General features: G+C 45.2%; 1 protein-coding gene across 11 annotated transcripts in view; it reads right to left on the bottom strand.

Moving 5' to 3' along the window:
• nfixb (nuclear factor I/Xb) overlaps nt 1-23,007 on the bottom strand; it is a 413,008-nt gene that overhangs the window by 64,489 nt on the left and 325,512 nt on the right. For 9 of the 11 annotated variants that reach the window (XM_073068979.1, XM_073068984.1, XM_073068982.1 and 6 more), the window contains 2 exons: nt 11,283-11,414; nt 6,891-7,081 (listed from right to left, as the gene is read on the bottom strand). In XM_073068979.1, the coding sequence (XP_072925080.1) occupies nt 6,891-7,081; nt 11,283-11,414 (323 nt within the window). The remainder of the gene's footprint in view (nt 1-6,890; nt 7,082-11,282; nt 11,415-23,007) is intronic. The other 2 variants (XM_073068983.1, XM_073068976.1) reach the window with 1 other exon arrangement.

Here is a 23,007-nt window from a genome sequence, read left to right as displayed (position 1 = left end):
GGGAGAGGGTGTTTCTTCAAGCAGGAATGTGGAAGCAGAGACATGGATTGAGGATAAGGGTCTGGGTGAGTAGGACTGGGAGAAAATATTTTTTTCGAAGTGTTGGGCAACTACCCCAGGAGGCTGTGTTTGTTCAAAGCTGAGATTCTTAGCTTGGTAGATACAAAGAGGATTAGGGGTTAAGGGGTTGTACAGTAAAGCCTGTGGGTGACTCCCCTTTTAACCCTTCTCTTCTCCTCACCTGCCTATCACCTCACTCTGGTGCCCCTCCTCCTTCACTTTCTCCCATGGTCCACTCACTTCTTCAATCAGATTCCTTCCTCTCCAGCCCTTTACCTTTCCATCTCCCAGCTTCACACTTCATCCCCCTCCCCCACACACCCGCCTTCCCTCCCTCATCTTGTTTTACCTATCGCCTGTCAGCTTGTACTCCTTCCCCTCCACCCACCTTCTTATTCTAGTTTCTTCCCCCTTCCTTTCTAGTCCTGATGAAGGGTCTCAGCCCACAACTTCAACTCTTAATTTCCCTCCATGGGTGCTGTCTGACCTGCTGAGTTCCTTCAGCATTTTACGTGTGTTATTCTGGATTTCCAGTATCTGCAGAATCTCTTGTGTTTATTATTCTGATTCTGATTCAGGACAGATGATTGGTGAGAATGTCAAGATATTCTTGTGGTAATGAGATCAACAATACATGGTTGATAAATGAGCCTCTTACAACAGGAGATAATTAACATTGTTCACAAAATGGCAGCAATAGCATATAACAGAGAAATCTGAGAAATTTGAAAGGAGCAATCATACCATAAAGCATTTCAGCAAGCAAGCCTGTATCAAAGAGTGAGTTTCACTGACACAGAAAGGTCAACATCCCTTCCCTACGTAGCCCCACAGTGATAACGGGTTGGTGAGGTGACACTGTGGTACTGAGAAAACGATACTTCCCCCCTCCCCTCACCACACCTCCCACCCACACGTTAGATTCACTCAAATCCACAGTTCTGGGGAGATAGAAGACAGCAGAGAAAGGAAACTGGGGCAAGTCTGTGTCAAGCTGACCCCCCTCCCCTCACACATGCTTCCTGACTGTAGAGGCCAGGGATGAAGGTGGAGGCAGTTTTCCTTGGCAAGGATTTGGGATGGGAAGCTGCAGCTAAAACAAAGAGAAGGTTGAATGCAGACGACAGTGCCACAGCAGTGACGTGGCCCACTCAGAGGGGGACCATGTTCCTCTTGATGTGAGGACTGGTGAAGGACACCACTGCAGCCACAACAAGCCAGCATCCTACTTTGCAATCCAACATGCTAGGCTAACTTCAGTACTTTCTCCCAGACTAACCTTTGGTTAAATTCATTGTTGGCTAATTGTGTCCATGTGACCATCTGGGATGATTTACAAGATACCATTTTTATTCTCCCCATCAGCTCTCACCAGACCCTGTAATGTATTGCACTCAGGACAATACTCAGAGCAATTAATCCTCTTACCCCTAGTTCTTTGGGATAGGAGTAGAAACCTGAGTACCAGGGTATACCCAGACCATCAAAAGGAGAATGTCACTCCAGGTTCCTGTTTGCTCTAATCTCTTAAAACAATTGTGCCTAACTTATGCTTAATTTATATATTTCTTGTGAATGTTGTGTATCTGATGCTGTGTGCCTGTGATGCTGCTGCAAGAAAGGTTTTCATTGCACTCGTGCCAACATATACTTGTGTGTTTGACAATAAACTTCACTTTGATTTTGAACCCAAACTTCTCCTAGACGCACCGTGCCTTCTGGACCAAGTTCATCCACCATCCTTCCCTGAGACTAGCCACTGTGTGATGCTAGATAGCTTTATTTGTCACATCTACATTGAAATTTGCAACTTTCGCATCAAATCAAATCAGTGAGGGATTGTGCTGGGCAGGTGTCACCACGTTTCTGTGACAACATAGTCTGCCCGTATCTCACTAAGCATAACACTAACCCAATGTCCTTGAAGTGTGGGAAGAAACTGAAGAAGACCCATGTGGTCACAGGGAGAATATACCATCTTCTTACAGACAGCAGTGGGAATTGAACCCCAGTTGGTGATCACTGGCTACCACTGTAAAGCAATCTGCTAACTGCTACCATACTACCATACTGCTCCTAGTGTGTTGATTTTTGTGGTTGAGTTTTGGTTCCCCAATCTGAAGTTAAACCCAGCATCTGGACAATATTCTGTTAGGGAATGTGAAGGAAGTTTGACCCAAAAGCAGAATATCAGAGACAACTTAGTGATGAACAATCACTTTAATATTAGACTCCAAAAATAATGAATCATGCGAAGACACAAATCAAGAGAGAACAGATACTAAACACCACAGGCAACGAGGTAACTGAAGACTAGGAGCAACTGATTGAGGCTGGCTGGTTCAGTGGGTGAACAAAGATTGTGGATGAAGGCTGGGTTTAAATAGGCTGAAGGTGATGAATTGGGAACAAGGTGACTCCTGTTAGCTGGGTGGAGATGGGAGATGCCTGCCTGTGCAGGCTTGACAGGGCCCACTGCACCACTTCCTATGACCATCATCCGATGGCCCAGAGCAATCTGGCTGGGATTGGTGGAATTCCTCAATGAATGATGAGTCTAAAATGAAACTGGACGGCATCCAAGACCTCTCCTCTGGGCCATACCCTTCCCAATCAACCAGGTACTGCACACCCCATCCAGGATGATGCGAATCCAACAACTGGTGAATCGTGCACACTGGATCACCTTCCACCATCCTAGGTTCCGGAGATGCAGGCTGAGGTAGGTTGAGTGGTCCATGGAATCTGGCCTATGGTAATTGATGCAATGGGTGACCTTGAAGGGACCAATAAACTGCAGGTTTTGCAGGAGTCAGTGTGCTGGGGCAGATCATGGGTGGGCAGCTAGAAACGTTATCCAGGCCAGAGTAATCTGGCTGAGTGACACTGGTGGTTGATCTGGTGCCAGTAGATGCAGTTGGCAGCTAGGATGGCCCTCCATGCCTTCTTCTAAGCATTATAGCAGTGGTAAACCAGGGCCCTGGCAGATCGGACCTTCACTGTTGGTTCCTCCATGGGGAACCACAGGGGTTGGTAGCCATGAAACACTTCAAAGGGTGATAAACCTGTGGTAGAGGAGGTGTGTAGATTGTGGGACAGCTCAGCCCAGAGCAGGTACTTCTTCCATGTGGGAGGGATTGAGATGGCGAAACATCACAGAAACCTCTCCACCTGCTGATCGACTCTTTCTGACTGCCAGAGGACAAGCTTATTGAGGTGCGGAGAAGGCTCGCTAGAGGCGGGAGATGAATTGTGAGCCCCAGTCCAACACAACGTCCTGAGGGAAGCCATGGAGGAGAACTACACATTGGACAAGGAGGTCCAGCATCTCAGCAGCTGATCATAGTATGGGGAGGGAAATGATGTTGGCCGCTTTGGAGAACCAGTCCACCACTGACATGACCATGGCCCCATTGGAAGGTGGCAAACCCATGACAAAATCCATGGTGATGTGGAACCACAAGTGTCGAGGGACAGGTAGGAGCCCAGAAGGCTGCTGCTGGAGGAACTGCACTGGGCACATTGATGGCAGGCAGAGATGAACTTGCGTACATCTGCAATCATGGTGGGACACCAGAACCGTTGTCACAGAAAATCCAGAGTCCATCATGTGCCTAGATGGCCAGAGAGGGGTGAGGAGTGGGCTCACTGGAGTGTGTCAGAGCTCACGGCCACTGGACATCAAATGTGATGGCCGAAGCAGACTCGTGCTGTAGGGTCTGGCGAATCTTGTTCTCATCGATCCCAGCCAAACAGGGTGAGGATCTGCCAGTATGGAGTAACCGGCTAAAGGGCCGATCTCCATTTCATCTGGGTTGAACTGCCTTGACCAGATGTCACCTTAATGTTCTTGGAACTGAGTTGGTAGGAGATTGTGATGTTGAATTGCTCAAAGAAGAGGGTCCAGCGAGCCTGATGTGGGTTGAGTTGGTGGGTCTCTTGTATGGAAATGAGATTCTGGTGATCAGTACAGATCAGGAAGGGCTCAGGATTTCCCATCAGCCAATGTCTATATTGCTTGAAAGCCCCTTTAGTGGTTAGTAGCTCCGTCTCCTACTCCATAACAGCACTGTGTAGAGTTGCACTTGACAAGGAGAAGGCACAAGGGGTTGTATTCTCATCTGGTCCTCAGTGGAAAAGGATGGCCTCAACGACCACGTCAAATATATCCACCTCTACCACAAAAGGTCCAGACGGGTTCAGATGGTGGACAATGGGAGCGGGGTGAAGTATCCCCTGTGCTCCTCAGAAGTATGGTCTATGGTAGCAGTGACCATAGGATTACTCGTGAGGAAGGTGAGGAAAGAAAGCACAGTTGAGGCCATTCAACAACAGTGTGCTCTTTCTCTGGCTTCATGGTTATACCTTGAAGGAAGGAGATGACTGCGTTGTGGAACTGGCATTTTTCTAACATGCAGTAGATGCTTAAGGACTGAGTGGGCATGACATATGTGTTCTTGGGGGCTCTTGGACAAGATGAGGAAGTCGTCGAGGTAGATGAACACATTCCTGTGTAGCATGTCTCAGAGGATATCATTAATCAAGGCTTGGAAAATGACTGGACTGTTGCATCATCAAGTACTTGTAGTGGTCAGTCGGTGTTATGAATGCTGCATACTACTCAACCCACTGATGGATATGGATCAGATTGTACCTGCTCCAGAAATCCAGTTCGGAGAAGATCCAGACCCCACAGAGTCCAGATATGAGGTTCTGTTTCCAATCAAGGGAAAAGGGTAGCAGTACTTAATGGTGATTTTGTTGCATCCATGGTAGTCAATGCAGGGACAAAGACCCCCATTTTCTTTTTGACAAGATGATTCCTGCACTGGCTGGCTATTGGGTTGGACAACTGAAGCCGTGCTGCAGTGCTTGTGTCGCAGAGAGAAGAGGGAGAACAGATAACCAGGGGCAAGGTGGGGCTCAGGAGGAGGTCGATCATTCAGACTCTGAGGTGGCAAGGTACTGGCTTCCCTTTTACTGAAGACAATGGTTAATTCATGGTATTCCAGTGTGAGTTTCATGAGGTCGAGGATTTCCTACATCTCCAGGATTTACCGAGGTTGCAGGCAGGTAGGTCCCCAACTCAGCAGTGAAGCAGATGATCAAGCAAAGTGAGAGTCATGAGTGAAGAGTCAGGTGTAACTCAAGGTGAGCAGTTGGGGGAGTTGGATGGACTTTGGGTGCTCTCAGATGTTCATGTGCACAGGCCATGTATGCGTTCTGACCATCCCAGACTTCAAGGTACAACTGTCAATGACCGTGATGCAGAAGGAGTGAAAGATAGGCTCAGTAGGAAGTTCCAGCTGCACACTCAGAGCCTGGTCCAGAAAGTTGCCTACTGTACCAGAATCGACCAGAGACTCTTGCACGTAGAACTGTTGGTGTGGTGGAGGAGGGCAGAAAGAGTGCATTGGGCTATGGTGCTGCAATGAGAAGCCAGGGCAGCTTACCACATAGAAGGACCTTCATATCTACCTGGTGGTGCTGTTTCTTTGATGTATTTGATGTGTTGGTATTAGGCCTCTCTTCAGTAGGCATGTAAGTTGTTTCTAAACCAATGCCCATGCTCTTGGGGCATTAAGGGAGCTCTCTCTATTAGCACGGAGAGATTGCTAAGAAGGGTTCTGGGGATCTAGCTAATGGACTGGAGGGTGATTCTATAAGACATTTGTCAATGCGGAGGCCAGAGTGATGAGTTTTTTTGAGGTCAGTGGGCATCTCCTGGGTAGACAACTTGTTTTTCAAGTGCTCCAAGCAGCTGTGATGGTAATGGGCCAGAACTCTTGCACATTCTAACCACTCTCTGCTCAATTCCATGGTGTAACACAACACTGAACATGAGCCTTGACGCAGTCAAAGTATCTTATTCACCTCCTCTGCTCCACATCCAGGAGGGTCGAAAACCCACGCATCACAGTGGTGAAATGAGTGTCTTATTGTCCCAGTTGGCCCAGGTCAGAGTATTCCCAATCAAGAGAGTGATGACGAAGACTCTTTGGCTTGGTCTATAAAACACAGAGATAGCTGGAGCTCAAGGTGGGATGCACTGAGATAGGAAGTGGAGTATCATGTTGGGGATCCATTGAAGCATTCATGCACTGAAATATGAGGTCCAAGGGAGGAGGTTGACTGGCACAGAGTGACTATATTGAGACAGGAAGTTAGTTGAGAGTGGCAAGCTGACAATCAGTAGTATTCTGCTGCTTCTGGATCGTGTGGCCATGTCAATGGATGACATCCTTTAAGCAAGCATTCTCTGCTGGGTCAATTGTTGATTCATCCAAGCTGTCAGGAAATGCAGCTGAGGCTTGACCCAAAAGCAAAACAGTGGAAATTAATCAGTTGCAAGTGATAACTTTAATATTAGACTGTAAAAAAAAACAAGCTTCAAGGGGCCACATAATGAGAGAGAACAGATACTAAACAGAACAGGCAACAAGGTAACTGAACAGTGGGAGCAACTGGTTGAGAATGGCTGGTTCGATGGATGAACAAGAACTGTGGACGAGAGCTGGGTTTAAATAGGCTGCAGGTGATGAGCTGGTAATGAGTGGCAGGTGACTCCTTTTAGCTGGATGGAGACTCAGAGCTGCCTGCTTATGCACGTATGACACATTCCTGCTTGAACCCAGAAGGTGTCCACACTGAGCACTGGTGAGGAGAGAAATTGACAAAAAATTCAGAACCTGGCCACCTAATTCAGCCTTGCGAGGGCCCAGGGAAACTCACTCTTTAATCGAGACCAGTTTGAGAGCTTGGTTACTATTCTCTAGCAGCATTGCATAAAACAGGTGTAGAAAGTGGCAGAGAAAAAGCTGGAACCTTACGTTTAGGTACCCCACCTGTCCTGTGGCCTGGCTGGAGCTATCAGAGCAGATCAGCTGCACAAACTCTTTCAGGGGATCCTGGCTGGTGTGGTGGTGGTAACGAATGGTTGGGTGGGCGAAGTAAGGACTTGGCTGCTGGATGATGGAGGACGATGGGAAGTGGATCGCCGAGGCTGGTGCACGAGGGCTTCCTGTGGGTACATTTCAAAAAGAAAAGGAAGTCATAACCTCACGTGGTGGCATCGCACGGTGTTCACAGATACAAGAAATGAAAAGGAACCAGTTATGAACTACACTCATTGACCACATTATTGAGTACACCTGTACACCCGGACACCTGCCAGTTAATGCAAATACCTAACTAGCCAATCATGTGTCAGAAACTCAATGCTTAAAAGCATGCAGACATGATCAAGAAGTTCAATTTTTGTTCAGACCAAATGTTAGAATGGAAAGAAATGTGAGCTAAGTGACTTAGACAGGAGGTACCTAATAAAGTGGCCTCTGAGTGTAAATCTTTCAACATTGAAGTCAGTAAAGGCTGATGAGACATCTTGCCTCTTCCCATTTTACCCAACCACGTGGTTTAAAACCATTTACATAACACCAGCTTGCACACTGGTTGTTTGTTAGTCTTTGTTACTTATAGTTTTTCATAAATTCTATAGTATTTATTTAATTTTCTGTAAATGCCTGTGAGAACTCAAATCTCATGGCAGCATATGGTGACACCTTATATACTTTGATCATAAATTAACTTTGAACTTTTATTTCTATTGGATAGCTGCTATGGAGAGGCACTAAACAAAGGTTTCTCTTTTCCTCTGCCCAAGAAACTGACTTCTTGCTGTACTATGTTGCTATGCTACTGAGCAAACTGGAAAACAACAGGGATTGGAGATGGTGGTATAAGGTTGGTATCAATGGGATGAGTTTGATCCAACTAGCAAACAACTAGGATCTGTCATTACTATTTGGTTGAGTATTTATTGCCCAGCCCTTATTGACTTTGAGGATGTGAGCTACCATCCAGAACTGCTGCAGCTCTTCTGGTGAAGATGTTTGGAAGCTACAGCAAGGGAATGTATTGTATCAATGTCCAGACAAGGAGAGAGAGCAGATAACACAGGCAAGAAAGGTCATTGTAGAGCAAAGCTTCTATCTGTACAGCAGGTTACTGGAGCCATTTTGGTTTATGAAGACGAGACAAGAATGTACTGGAAGGATGTGATATACACACACACCAGCTAAGGGACAATTACTTTACTAATTTCAAAGTATCGTTGGTTCTCAGCTTGTAGTTTCTATTGACTTTTAACACCTGTATTGTGAATGGTGATTGATCTTGCAAGTAAGGAATTCAAACATTTTGAGTTTACCAAATGGTCAATAGATAAAGCTAAGGAACTGCAAGAGTAAAAAGACCCTGATAGGAGATATATACAGATCCCCAAACAGTAATAATGATGTTGTGTACAAATTACAATGGGAGATAGAAAATGCATGCCAAAGGGGCCATGTTACAATAGTCACAGGAGAGTTGCAGGTAGATTGGGAAAATTGGGTTGGTGCTGAATTCAAAGAAGGGGAATTTCTAGAATGCATACGAGATGGATTTTTAGAGCAGCTGGTGGTTGAGCCCACTAGGGGATCAGTTATTCTGGACTGGGTGTTGTGCAAATAACTGGAATTGACTAGAGAGCTTAAGGTAAAAGAATCCTTATGGGAAGTGATCATAATATGAGAAGGAGAGTTCAAGTCAGATGTATCAGTATTGCAGTGGAGAAAAGGGAATTACAGAAGCATGAGAGAAGAGTTGACCAGAATTGATTGGTAAAGAACACTGGCTGGGATGTGGCAGAGCAGCAATGGCTGGAATTTCTGAAAGTAATTCGGATGGCACAGGATACGTATATCCCAAAGAGGAAGAAGAGGGAGTATAAAACAGAGCAAAAATTAATGGGAAGTTGGAGGGTTGGGAAGCTTTTAAAAACCAACAGAAGGCAACTAAAAGGGTCATTAAGGAGATAAAGATGGAATACGAAAGTAAGCTGGCCAATAATAGTAAAGAAGATAGCAAAAATTTCCTCAGATACATAAAATGTAAATTGCTGGAAAATGATGCTGGAGGAGTAGTTCCTCAGGGGTCAGTGTTGGGATAGTTTATTTTTACATTATATGTCAATGAATTGGATGATGGAATTGATGGCTTTGTTGCAAAGTTTGCAGACAATAGGAAGATGGAGGTGCAGGTAGTTTTAAGGAAGTAGAGAGGCTCCAGAAGGACTGAGACAGATTAGGAGAATGCGCAAAGAAGTGGCAGATGGAAACAGTGTCAGGAAGTGTATGGTCATGCACTCTGGTAGAAGAAATGAAAGGGTTGACTATTTTCTAATAGGAGAGGAAAAACTGAGGTGCAAAGGGACTTAAGGGGTCCTTTTGCAGGATTCCTTAAATGTTAATATGCAGGTTGAGTCTGTGGCGAGGAAAGCAAGTGCAATGTTAGCGGTCATTTCAAGGGGTCTAGAATGTAATGATAAGGCTTTATAAAGCACTGGGGAGGCCTCACTTGGAGTACTGTGAGTAGTTTTGGGCCCCTTATCTTAGAAAGGATTTGCTGAAACTGGAGAGGGTTCAACAAAGGTGCATAAAAATGATTCCAGAATTGAACAAATTTCATTATGAAGATATTTGATTGCTCTGGGCCTTTATTCATTAGAATTCAGAAGAATGAGGGCTGACCTCATTGAGACCTATCGAATGGTGAAAGGCCTTGATGGAGCAGATGTGGAGAGGATGTTTCTTTTGCTGGGACAGTCTAAGACCAGAGGACACAGCCACAGAATAGAGCGGTGTCCTTTTAGAACGGGGCCGAGGAGGAATTTCTTTCACCAGAGAGTGGTGAATCTGTGAAATTCTTTGCCACAGGCAGCTGTGGAGGCCAAGTCTTTATATATACTTTAAGCAGAGGCTGATAGATTCTTGATTGATTCAGGGGAAAGGCAGGCTCTGGGGCTGAGAGGAACATTGGATTAGCCATGATGGAATGATGGAGCAGACTCGATGGGCCAAATGGCCTAATCCTGCTCCTATATCTTGTGATCTTATGGTCTTAAGGTATCATTGCCAATATCTGTAACTGCTAGTCAATTCTCTGTTTAAAATTCAGTACAGTGTGGTGACAAGGGTCATGATGTTCTCCTTGTGCACCAGTAAAATAAAGTATGATTGAGGAACAAGCGCGAGCTTACAGAGTCTGGTTAATTAATGATGACATGTCAATTAAGTATTGACACAATGCTATTAAGTATTGAATTCCAGGATTCAGGAAGGGACTGGAAAATTTCAGTGTTTATTTCCCAGCCAGGATGGGTGTACAACTTGAAGGTATATAATACAGATTATATACCATCTGTACAACTTGAAGGTATACAGATGGTATATAATGTAGTGAAGTGAATTCATAAATTGAGGTGCAAAGGGACTTGGGAGTTCTTGTGAGGATTCTCTAAAGGTTGACTTGTAGGTTGGGTTGGTGGTAAGGAAGGCAAATACAAAATTAGCTTTCATTTCAAGGGGATTAGAATATAAAAGGATGTAATGTTGAGGCTTTATCAGACGTTGGTCAGACCACACTTGGAGTATTGTAAGCAGTTTTGGGCTCCTTAGCTAAGGAAGGATGTGATGGCTTTGGGGGGGGGGGGGGGATCCAGAGAAGGATCGTGAGTATGATCCCAGGAATGAAAGGGTTAACATATGAGGAGCGTTTGATGGCTGTAGGCCTATACTCACTGGAGTTTAGAAGATTCAGGAGGTGGATCTCATTGAAATCTATTGAATATTGAAAGGCCTAGATACAATGAACATTGAGAAGATGTTTGCAATAAAGGGAGGTCTAGGACCAGAGGGCACAGCCTCAGAATACAAGGAAGTCCCTTTAGAATAGAGATGAGGCAGAACTTCTTTAGCCCGAGGGTGGTGAATCAGAGGAATACATTGCCAAAGGTGATGGTGGAGGCTAATTCATTGGGTATGTTTAAAGTGGAGGTTGATCAGATCTCGATTAGTAATAGTGCCAAAGGCTATGGAGAGAAGGAAGGAGAATAGGGCTGAGAGGGATAATAAATCGGCCATGATGAAGCAGGCTCAACAGGCCAGGTGGCCTAATATTGCTCCAAAATCTTATTGTTTTATAGTTATCCCACCCACTTCCTCCTCTGATCCTTCTTGGTGGTTGAGGAAGCAGGTGTGGGCACCCCAGGTGCATTTCGTAGACATCACACACTGCCGTCACCATGCCTCACTGATGGAGGGGTATTTTGGAAAATCACAGCCCAAGCAATGTGAGCTTCAAAGGCTGAAAGGTCTTCACGACACCCAGGGTCGGCTCACCTGGCCTGGTGCCTGCAATCACGGGCAGGGGGTGGTGCGTGAACGCCATTCGCGAGGAGACAGTTTGCGAAGGTGTCCCACTGCCAAACTCATGCTTCGTCGACTTCTTTAAAGAAGCAGGTGATGTCATTCCTGAGAACAAATGATTGACATGTTAGGCATAAAACACCTCTCAGTTTCAATCCAACCCTTACTCACAACACTCATACTGGTATACAGATTGGAAACAAGCCCTCCAACCCAACTTATCCATGCCAGCTAATGTGTTTATTTAAGCTAGCCTCATTTGCCTGCATTGGGTCCACATCCACCTAAAAACGAGAGATTCTGCTGATGCTGGAAAATTCCAGCAACACACACGAAACACTGCAGGAATTCAGAAGGTCAGGCAGCATCCACACGGTCAACAGAGAGAAGCCTAGAGAAATATGGCTTCTTGAGCTGAATGCACAGTGAACTGATAAAGCCGCAGGTCCTGTGGTGAAGAGTTTCATTAGTAATTCCCACCCAGGCAATTCCCTAATCAGTTTCAGCCTGTCGTTCACATTGTGGCTTCATGTCTGCAACAAGTTTAAAAAAGACAGTGAGCCATTGGATTGATACTCAGTGGCCACTTTATTAGGTAACTCCTGCACCTAATAAAGTTTTCAGAAAGTATATGTTCAAGGTCCTTTGCTACTGTAGCCCATCCACTTCAAGGTTCAATGTTGCAAATTGCAGATCTGGAATATGCAGATGCTGGAAATCCGAGTAACACACAAAAATTACTGGAGGAACTCAGCAGACCAGGCAGCATCTATGGTAAAAAAGTACAGATTACATCTCGGCCTGAAACGTTGACTGTACTTTTTTCCATAGATGCTGCCTGGCCTGCTGTGTTCCTCCAGCATTTTGTGTGCGTTGCTGAAGGTTCGATGTGTTGTGCATTCAGGAATGCTCTTCTGCACACCACTGTTGTAACACGTGGTTATTTGAGTTACTGTTGCCTTCCTGTCAGCTTGAACTAATTTTCCCATTCTCCTCTGACCTCTCTAATTAACAAGGCATTTTAGCTCACAGAACTACCACTCGCTGGATGTTTTATTGTTCTTCACACCATTCTCTTTAAACTCTGGAGACTGTTGTGCACAAAAATCCAAGGAGATCAGCAGTTTCTGAGATACTCAAACCACCCCTTTTGGCTCCAACAATCATTACATAGACAAAGTCACTTAGATCACATTTCTTTCCCATCCTGATGTTCAGTCTGAATGATAACTGAACCTCTTGACCGTGTCTTTATGCTTTCATACATTGAGGTGCTGCCTCATGATTGGCTGATTAGATATTTGTATTAACGAGCAGGTGTACAGGTGTACCTACTAGAGAAACTGCATTGAGGAATCATCCAGCGCACAGTCAAGTGGGAGGCATTCAGCCCGTAATTCCCAGAGCATCCTCTGACTGGTCACTCAGACCTTTAGGCCGTGCCACTCAGGGACTGGTGCTAATATTATTTTCTGAGTGTATGTACTGCATCACAATTCTAGGTACAGTGTGTGACTCTACGTACTGTATCTTCCACCTTGGCCCCAGAGGAGTGATGTTTCATTTAACTGTGCATATATGTATGGTTAAATGACAAAAGAGTTGAACTTGAATTTGAACCTGACCTTGAAATCCTAATCTCCTACCCATTGCCTCTCTCCATTCTCTCTTCTGAAAGTATCTCTGAGTTGGTCTTTCCCTCCTTGTAGTAACATATATCAACAACCTCCTGCATAAAAGCATTGCTCTGTACATATTTTTAAGTCAAACACCAGCTTTTTGTTTTTAAAAACTGTGCTTTCCACTCAAGAATATCTTAGGGGAAGGTTAAATAATCATGAGGAAACATTGTTTAAACAAAAGTCTCCTTCTTTTACTGTTTCTGTTCTCTTGTAGCAATAGGAAATGGATTTTAAGGTGCACTTGGGGTTCCATTGGTATTTGGCCATGGTCCTTGCCAATAAGAAAGCCCTCGGCAATTCAGCCTCACAATATAACTCATTCTTTTCACTCGTTATTTCCCATCATGTGGAACCTTAAGGATGAGAGAGGCCCATTGAAGCCCATCCCATTACCACTTTTCCTCCCGCTTACCATTCCAGAGATTTTACAGAATAGATACCCACCGGATTTGGATGTGTGGAATCAGTCATGTATGCAGATATAGTTACAGCTGGATATTGGACCGCCTCCAAAATTTGGTTATATTGGAGAATGTTTAGCCATTGTTGGATTTTACATTTTTTATATGCAAATGACAAGGAGAAGTTTTTTCACTGTTCCTTAAAATTTATTTTATTTGGCTCATTACATTCAGTGGCCACTTTATTAGATACTCCTACTTGTTAATATAAATATCTAATCAGCCAATCATGTGGCAGCAACTCAATGCAGGAAGGCATGTAGACATGTCAAGATGTTCATTTGTAGTTCTGACCAAGCATCAGAATGGGGAAGAAATGTGATCTTAGTGACTTTGACCATGGAGTGACTGCTGGTGCCAGATGGGGTGGTTTGAGCATCTTTGAAATGGCTGATTCTGTGATTTTCATTCACAACTGTTTCCAGCTTTTACAGAAAATGGTGCAAAAAACAAAACACTTCCAGTTCTGTGGGTGAAAATGCCATGTTAGTGGAACAGTCTTAGGAGAATGGCCGGACTATTTCAAGCTTGACAGGAAGTTGACAGTAACTTGAATAACCATGCATTACAACAGTGGTGTATGGAAGAGCATCTCTGAAAGCACAACATGTCGAACCTCGAAGTGGATGCGCTGCAGTGGCAGAAGACCACTAACGTAGATGCTGTACATGGAAACAGAGTGAAATGCATTGTTTGTGTCAATGACCAACACAGTGCCAGGAAATGCTGGGGGCAGCCGGCAAGTGCCTCCATACTTCCAGCACTAACATAGCATGCCCGCTACTTGTGAATACTAACCCTATGTCTTTGGAATACGGAAGGATTTTTTAAAAAAATATTGACTGCTTATTCCCCTCCACTGATGTGGCCTAACCTGCTGAGGTCAAAATCAGAATCAAATCAGGTTTGGTATCACTGCATATGAAATTTGTTGTTATGCTGCAACAGTACATTGCAATACTTAATAATAAAAACTGTTAACTAGAGTAAGCATAGATATATTTACAAAGCCATTTAAATAAGCAGTGTAAAAAGACAAAAAGAAGTAGTGAGGTAGTGAAAAAGGATCTAGTGTTGGAATTCGATTGTAAACAAGGTGAGAGAGTGGAAACCTGATTCAATGAGGACTGACCAATCAGGAGGATGGACTAAGGGGGGTATAAATACCACCAGGCGAGACATGCCCAGGCATCATTCCTGATAGAGATGGCAGAGCTTGTCATTGAAACGTCAGTTAGAATTGATACCTGTACCCAGCTGGAAGTAATTATTAGTGAGGTAGTGTTTATAGTTTCAATGGCCATTCAGAATTATGAGGCAGAGGGGAAGAATCTATTCCTGAATTGGTGAGTGTGTGCCTTTAGGCTCCTGTACCTCTTCCCTGATGGTGGCAATGAGAAGAGGGGACGTCCTCGGTGATGGGGGTCCTTAATGATGGGAGCTGGCTTTTTGAGGCATCACTCCTTGAAAACGTCCTGGATGCTGGCGAGGCTACTGCCCATGATGGACACCGATTTTACAACTTCTTGTAGTTTATTTTTATTCTGCCTAGTGCCCTCCATACCAGACAGTGATGCAGCCAGTTAGAATGCTCTTCACTGCGTATCTGTAGAAATCCACCAGCATTTTGTGTGTGCTGCTCTAGATTTCCAGCATCCACAGAATCTCTTGTGTCCCAACAAAATGGTGTGGCTGTTTAATAAACTACCAGGCAGGAGACAGACCTCACCAGCGGGAACGGTGGAATCCTGCCTCCTGGGTCCCTTGGATTAGCAACAGACTCGCCAAATAAACAACACTTAAAATACACTGATAGGGAAGAGGTTTGGCAAACAAGCCAGGCCTTCTGATGAGTGAAGTATCTCTCTGTGCACAGGCTGCTCCAAGCTCTCTTTTTTTGGCAGCTCTCTCCATGTTTTTCAGGGGAGGGAGGATTTCTTGATCTAGCAGGTGGGGAGAGGATGAGGGGGAAGGAAACACATCAGCAAAAGGTTTGGAACACACTGCCTCACACTCGCAGAATTAAAAAGGATACTCCGATTTGTGAACAGTCCACTTAAAGCAGCCTTCCTGTTGTGGTCCCCATTTCACTGATCCCTTGTCCATCACATTCTTTCTCAATTCTCCTGTATTTCTCTCCCATAATCCCCCACCCCCCATGCTTTCCCCATCTGCCCCTTAGGTGATGCCCACCTCACACTAAACCAAGTTCCTGTCAATGTTTCACTGACCACATTTCAGCTATCAATGTGCTAGTCACCAGGCCAAGAATGACAACCTACTGTCTTTCCTCCCTCATTTGTCCCTAGGACGATGCCCTAGGACCATAGACCACATGACATGGTAGCAAATTTAGGCCATTTGGCTCATTGAGTCTGCTCAGCATAGTAGCATAGCAGTTAACACATCGCTCTACAGCACTGGTAATCACTGATTGAGGTTCAATTCCTGCTGCTGTCCATAAGAAGCATTTTCACCCCAGATTTCCCCTGGGTGCTCCAGTTTCCCCCCACATTCCAAAGGCACATAGGTTAGACTCGTTGTTTCTGCCGGCTCCTGCTCCACTGAACTTGTCTCTGCATTCCTCAACTCCCTCCTGGTACTTATCCTTGCAAACGGAACAAGTGCCACAGCTGCCTCTACACCTCCTCCTTCACTACCATTTAGGGCCCCAAAAGGTCCTTCCAGGTGAGGCAATACTTCACCTGCAAGTCTGTTGGGGTCATCTACTACATCTGGAGCTCACAGTGAGGCCTCCTGTACATCAGTAAGACCTGACATAGATTGGAAGACCAGTTCACCAAGCACCTTCACTCTGTCTGCCATAAAAAACCTGGATCTCTCAGTGGCCACCCATTTCAATTCTACTTCCAGTTCCCATTCCGATATGTCAGTACAGGGTCTCCTCTACTGCCATGATGAGGCCATCCTCAGGCTGGAGGAGCAACGTCTTGATAGCCTCCAACTTAATGGCATGAACATCGATTTCTCAAACATCTGGTAATTACCCCTTCACCATTTCCCTCTCTGTTCATATCTCTTGAACATTGCTATTGTACCTGCTTCCATCACTTCCCCAGCAGTGTGCTCCAGGTACTTAATGAGTCCTGCCAAAGGGTTTTGGTCCGAAATGTCAACTGTACTTTTTTCCATAGATGCTGCCTGGCCTGCTGAGTTCCTCCAGCAATTTGTGTGTGTTGCTCCAGGTACTCACCACCCCTCTCTTATGGATCTCCATTAAACTTCCCCCTCTCACCTTGAACCTTAAACCTCTAGTATTAATACTTCCAGACTTGGAAAAAGTTTGACTATCTACCCTATCTCTATGTCTCCTAAATATGTTACCTTTGATCAGGTCTTCTCTCAACCATTAAGAGTTTCCAGAAAACAGTTTTTTTGTTTTTGAGAACAGATTTGTCCAACCAATACTCTCTAATCCAAACAGCATCCTGATAAACCCCTATTGTGCCTTCTTCAAAACCTCAACATCCTTCCTGTAATGAGGGCAATTATATCTGCACACACTACACCGAGTGTGGCTTAACCAAGGTTTAATCCTACAGCAATATAACTTTTGTACCAAAATAGCCCAACCGATGAATGCCAGCATGCTGTTTGTCTTCTTTACCACGTTGTCTACTTGTGTCACTTTTAGGGAGCTATAGATGTGGACCCCAACATCTCTCTAAACATCACCCATGGGTACAACAAAAGAATAAGCATTATGAAAAACCTGCATTTATAAACACAAGATACTCTGTAGATGCTGGAAACCTTGAGCAAAATATTCAAAACGCTATAGGGACTCAAATCGTCAGGCAGCATCTGTGGAGGTGAAAAAACAGCTGACATTTTAGGCCATGATCTACACTTATATGGTGCCAATCCCACCTTCCGTGTATCCTCCACTGATATAATGCAGGGAAAGGTGGCAGTCAAAGAGTGCACAACAAGATCCTAGTGCTGATACATGTAAATCCAGGTACATGTTTGCTTTACAGAAATGTTGGTTGTGGGGAAAATCCTAGAGCAACACAGTAGTGTAGTGGTTAGCATAACACTTTACAGGGCCAGTGACTGGGGTTTGCTTCCAGCTGTTATCTGTAAGGAGTTTGTATGTTCTTCCCATAACTGTGTGAGTTTCCTCCAGGCATTCCAATCTCCACCCACATTCCAAAAAGAGTTGGTGTCAGTAAGTTGTGGGCATGCTATGTTGGTGCCGGAAGCATGATGACACTTGTAGGCGACTCTGAGTTTATCCTCAGACTGGCTTTGTTGACGTGTCTGACAAATAAAGGTAATGTCACGAGGTGTGGACAAGGGTGTTGGGAGAGGACCCACACGCAGGACACAAACACGTCTTCCTTAGGTTCAATAAAATAGCGTTTATTACTCGCTACACAGAAAATCAGGAAATCAAGGAGGACAAAGAGGAACACGAACCTCGGACTAGGGGACTAGGGACTTGGATCGCCGCGGACCTGGGACTTGGAAACAGGGAACTGGGATCGCCGAGGCCATGACTTGGACAGCGGGAACATGGACAGCCACGGACCTTGGACTTGGACAGTGGGAACATGGACAGCCGCGGCCCTTGGACTTGGACAATGGAAACATGGATCATTGCGGCCCTTGGACTTGGAGACTAGGACCTTGATTCACCGCTGCCAGACACTTAGACACCATGGATCGCTGCAGCCAGAAACGTGGACACCAAAACACAGGACAAGGAATCTTGAACCAGGACTCCTCCTTCAGATCAGGCATCGAGCCTCATGACCATTGTCTGTGTCTACCCCTCGAAGAGTCCCGGCTCAGTGCCTGAGTGGAAGGCGGAGTCCTTACCCCTCTTCGTCGAGGGGTAGACACAAACAATGGGCAGGAACGTCGAGCCAGGACTCCGCCTCCAAATCAGGCATCGAGCCGGGACTCTTCTTCAGGGGGTAGACACAGACACTAGGCATGACATCGAGCCAGAACTCCACCTTCCACTCAGGCACCGAGCCGGGACTCTTTGAGGGGTAGACATGGACAATGGGCATGAACGTCGAGTCAGGACTCTGCCTTCCACTCAGGCACTGAGCCGGGACTCTTCGAGGGGTAGACACGGACAAGGGGCATGAACATCGAGTCAGGACTCCGCCTTCCACTCAGGCACCGAGTCGGGACTCTTCGGGGTAGACACGGATAATGGGCATGAATGTCGAGTCAGAACTCCGCCTTCCACTCAGGCACCGAGCCGGGACTCTTCGGGGTAGACACGGATAATGGGCATGAATGTCGAGTCAGAACTCCGCCTTCCACTCAGGCACCGAGCCGGGAATCTTCGGGATAGACACGGATAATGGGCATGAATGTCGAGTCAGAACTCCGCCTTCCACTCAGGCACCGAGCCGGGACTCTTCGTCGAGGGGTAGACATGGACAAGGGGCATGAATGTCAAGTCAGGACTCCGCCTTCCTTGTATGAAACCACACCTGATGTGGTAACTGCAGGTAGGTTAAATATCTCAGTCCCAGGTTGAGCATTAGCAATGTCAGACTCCCCGCCGCCAGAGGAACTCAACTTACGAAATATCTCCTGTTTCTTTGACTTCACCATTGGGGAAGTATTTTCCAGTTTAGTGAAGACTGCTGGTGAATGGCTTATGTTTCCTGGTGATCTCGAGTCACTCCTTGCAGCAGAATCTGGGGCATGACCTCTTCGCACAAGCAATGGCATCGGAAGCCATTCCTTACTTGGGGGCAGGCTCTGCTTCCCTTTGCCTTCGCTGAGGAGCCTGGACCCACTCTGGCAATGGAAGGTGAATTGCTGGTACTCCGATGCGGGCTGGATCACTCTGGCTTGTCGTGGTGGCGGCGACTTGCGAAGGCTTCTTAACACTCTCGCCCCAAACGGCTAAAGCCAGGGGCTTATAAGCTGCCGGTTCGGGTCGAGGGTAGATTACCTTGATTGCCAAGGTCAAGGGAAGTGTGAAACGGAATTAGAAGGGAACAAGGAGTCAATGGACTGGATCGCAACCTAACTAAATTTAAAGGGGAACCAATCCGGACCATGACAGGTAATTTCTCTTTAATCTGTCTCTTGGCCCAGATGTAGTGAATAACACTCCTTGTCATAGCCTTGAGACACTCTGAGGAGTTTGTACCTTCTCCCCGTGACCGCGTAGCTTTTTCCCAGGTGCTCTGATTTCCTCCCACTTCCCAAAGACGTAGTCTTGTAAGCTAATCGGGTGGCACAGGCTTGTTGGGCCAGCAGGGCCTGCTACCGTGCAGTATCTCTAAATAACTAAAATATCCTATACCTGCCTCATCTCCCTGTTTTGTCTGAAACACCAGCAGCACTCTCTCACTGCTCCATCTGGGGTTCAAACTCACAAAACTCCTAGCTCACATCACCCGATCAAACTAACAGGAGACATTTGTTAACCAATCGGGAGACACTGGATTTTCCATTTATATCATCGGCAAACAGACATTTGTATAAATAAATCCTTCAGTTTACACATGGGAACAAAAGGCCACTGTATGAAATAGTTGGGTAGGCACATTTTAGATAACGTGCTCATCAGATGATGGTGGGTGTCTCCACTAAGCACCTTAACTCGAAAGATACTGAAAGACCTCTGCTGTGTATGCTTACTGTATTTATACATTGGTGTCTTTAGTACCAACGGTGATATATTGGTATCCATTTGAAGTGGCTGGGAGCCATCAAAGTTCAAACACACCAGTGAATTACGCAGGGGTGTAGATGGCTACAGAACCTTCTCAACTCCTGCCACTGTAAACATACATCCGAGCTAACGCAATGCATATTTATAGGAAATTGGGATCTTTGCCTTGAGAAAGCAGCCAACATGATTAAGAGCCCCCCTCCCCCCATAATCCCAGACATTCTCTCTTCTTCCCTGTCCCGTTAGACAGATGATACAAAAGTCTGAGAACTTGTTACACTAGACTCAAGAATAATACACACAAAATGCTGGAGGAACTCAGCATGTCAGACAGCATCGATGGAAAGGAATAAACAGCTGATGTTTTGGGCCATGACGAGGGCAACTTGAATGGACTTCTTATTCAATAGAGATAAACTTTTGATCTCCTGGTCTACCTCATCACGGTCTTTTCACATTATTGTCTACCTGCTCTGCATCTTCTCTGTAACTTTAACACTATAGCTTGCAGTCTGTTTTTTTTCTTTTGGACTGCATCGATGTACTAATGTATTGAATAATCTGTCTACACGACGTAGTTTTTCACGTAGTTTTGTAGTTTTTCACTCTATCTTGGTGACTGTGACAATAATAAACCAGTAATTGCTCATTGCTAATTTACCAGTTAGCAATTACTTTACATCAACAACAAAATCATGTAGCTATATAAAGCAAAGACACAGTAATGCACATGGATGAAAGTAAGATGGAAGGCCATTTGGAGGGAAGTGTTCGATTTATCTTGGAGTAGGTTAAAGGGTCGGCACAACACTGTGGACTGAAGGGCCTGTACTGCATTGTAATGTTCTCTGTTCTATGCTAACGCAGCCCTGGGTGCTCTCAAGGATTCACTTTCAATGACTGCAACTCATGATTTTTTATCAAGGTACTTTGATAATAAATTTACTTTGACTTGGACTCTTGATGTTGAGAGTGTAAGCAGACACAGGTCAATGCAGAAAGTGATGTAAGAGATTGAGTGGAGGAGAAGGATGTATAGAAGTCCCAGGTGGGTATTTGGTCTGCCATAGCCAGAGGTGAGGTCACCAACGGTGGAACAGGGTCAAAGAGAGAGGTAAAACATTTCAGAGAGTCTGTAGACCCAGGTGGGCGAGGGGATCAAGGATTCCAAACAAAAAGTTAAATTTTCCAAAGGTGAGGGTGCCTCAATATTCCTGTTCTTTTGCACTATTTATTTATTTTGTAGTTTATAGTAATTTTGTGTCTTTGCATTGAGCTGCTGCTGGCAACAACAAATTTTACATCATACAAGACAGTAATCTAAACCTGAATCAAAGCCTGATATTATTATCACAAAACATCTAGTTCACTTGTCCTTCAGGGGAGGGGTTCTGTCTCCCTCCCCAGTCTGGTTAACTGCTTCCACTCTTGGGAAAAAGCACAGACAGGCAATAAGTTCTGGCATCACTAGCAATTTCTGCATCTTGTGATAATAAGTAATCACAACACAAGCCACAAGAGGAAACATTATGACAGATAAAGTGTGATGTTAGAGGCAGATATGTTAGGGAATTTTAAGAAACTCTCATATTAGGCTCATGGATGAAAAAAAAGGAGGGCTATGTGGGAGGGAAGGGGTAGATTAATCTTGGAGTAGATTGAAAGGTTAGCACAACATTGTGGGCTGAAGGGTCTGCACTGTGCTGCACTATTCTAAGTGACCTTCCAAGGTTGGATGAAAGATGCAGGGAACCAAAGATCATGGATAAGGCCTAAATAAACTGTGTTATGAGGTGGGATTTGACATGCTCAGAATCATGCAGTCTGCAAGAATAAAGAATGGTAGAGTTTACTCGGTCAGAGTGTCACAAAGCACAGAGGCAGTAATGGAAGCAATGTGCATTCACACTGATCTCCTCTACAAGGAAAGAGACATGCATGCAGCACTCTTTAAATCTGTTTCAGGTTGTCCACAACCAGTGATTCACTCTCAAACTGTGATCTTAGTAGCTATGTACCATACACAGCACACAAGTTCCCACATAGTGTGATTATGGCCAGAAAGTCTTTACGGAACAAAGAGTACTGGGCAGGGCATTTGGCAGAAATTAACAGGATTGCATATGGGACAGGGTCTCAGTCCCATCTCTCACTGGTAGGACAGTCGTTTATTGGTATTGGTTTATTGCTGCTATATAGGTATAGTTGAAAAGCTGTGGTTTACACAGGTTATTCCATGCACGTCCAACAGAGGAAGTGTACTGCAGATTTGTCAAACACGTCAATATTTTCAGGGGGTCCTGAGAGTGTGTGAGTATTTAGAGGGGGCTTGTGGAGTGTGAGTCAGTTGTTACATTGGCTACCAGGGACCGTGTCAGTATTTACAGGTAGTCCCCAGGAGTGTGTTAATATTTACAGGGGTCCCAGTAAGCATGTTAGTACTTACAGGAGGTCCGGGGTGAGTGTTGATATCCAGGAGCCTACAGAACTGAAGGCAGAGAGTCTTCAGGAGTGTGTTTGTTTTACGGTGGGGTCTGTTAGTAATTTACAAAGGGTTCCAGGGCGTGTGCCAGTGTTTATAGGGGATCACTCAGGAGTGTATTGGTTTTTAAAGGGGGTCCCAAGAAAATCTCAGTATTTGTAGGGAGTTTTGGGACTGTCAATATTGACAGGGGATCATTAGGAATGTTTGATCCTGACCTCGGTCGCTGTCTGTGTGGAGTTTTCACATGCTCCCTCTGATTGTAAGGGCTGCCCCAGATGCTCCAGCTTCCACCACAGAGATGTGAAAGTTGGTAGGGTAACTGAGAGAAATCCTCTCATTCACTTTCCTCACTCTCTCTCATTATCCTCCCCAAGACCCTTTAAATTAATATTCT

This window comes from Hemitrygon akajei, chromosome 16, assembly GCF_048418815.1.
Source record: "Hemitrygon akajei chromosome 16, sHemAka1.3, whole genome shotgun sequence".
In the NCBI taxonomy this organism is placed as follows: Eukaryota; Metazoa; Chordata; class Chondrichthyes; order Myliobatiformes; family Dasyatidae; genus Hemitrygon; species Hemitrygon akajei.
The sequence above is the reverse complement of the archived record's forward strand: the minus strand, read 5'-3'. Positions and strand labels throughout refer to the sequence as shown.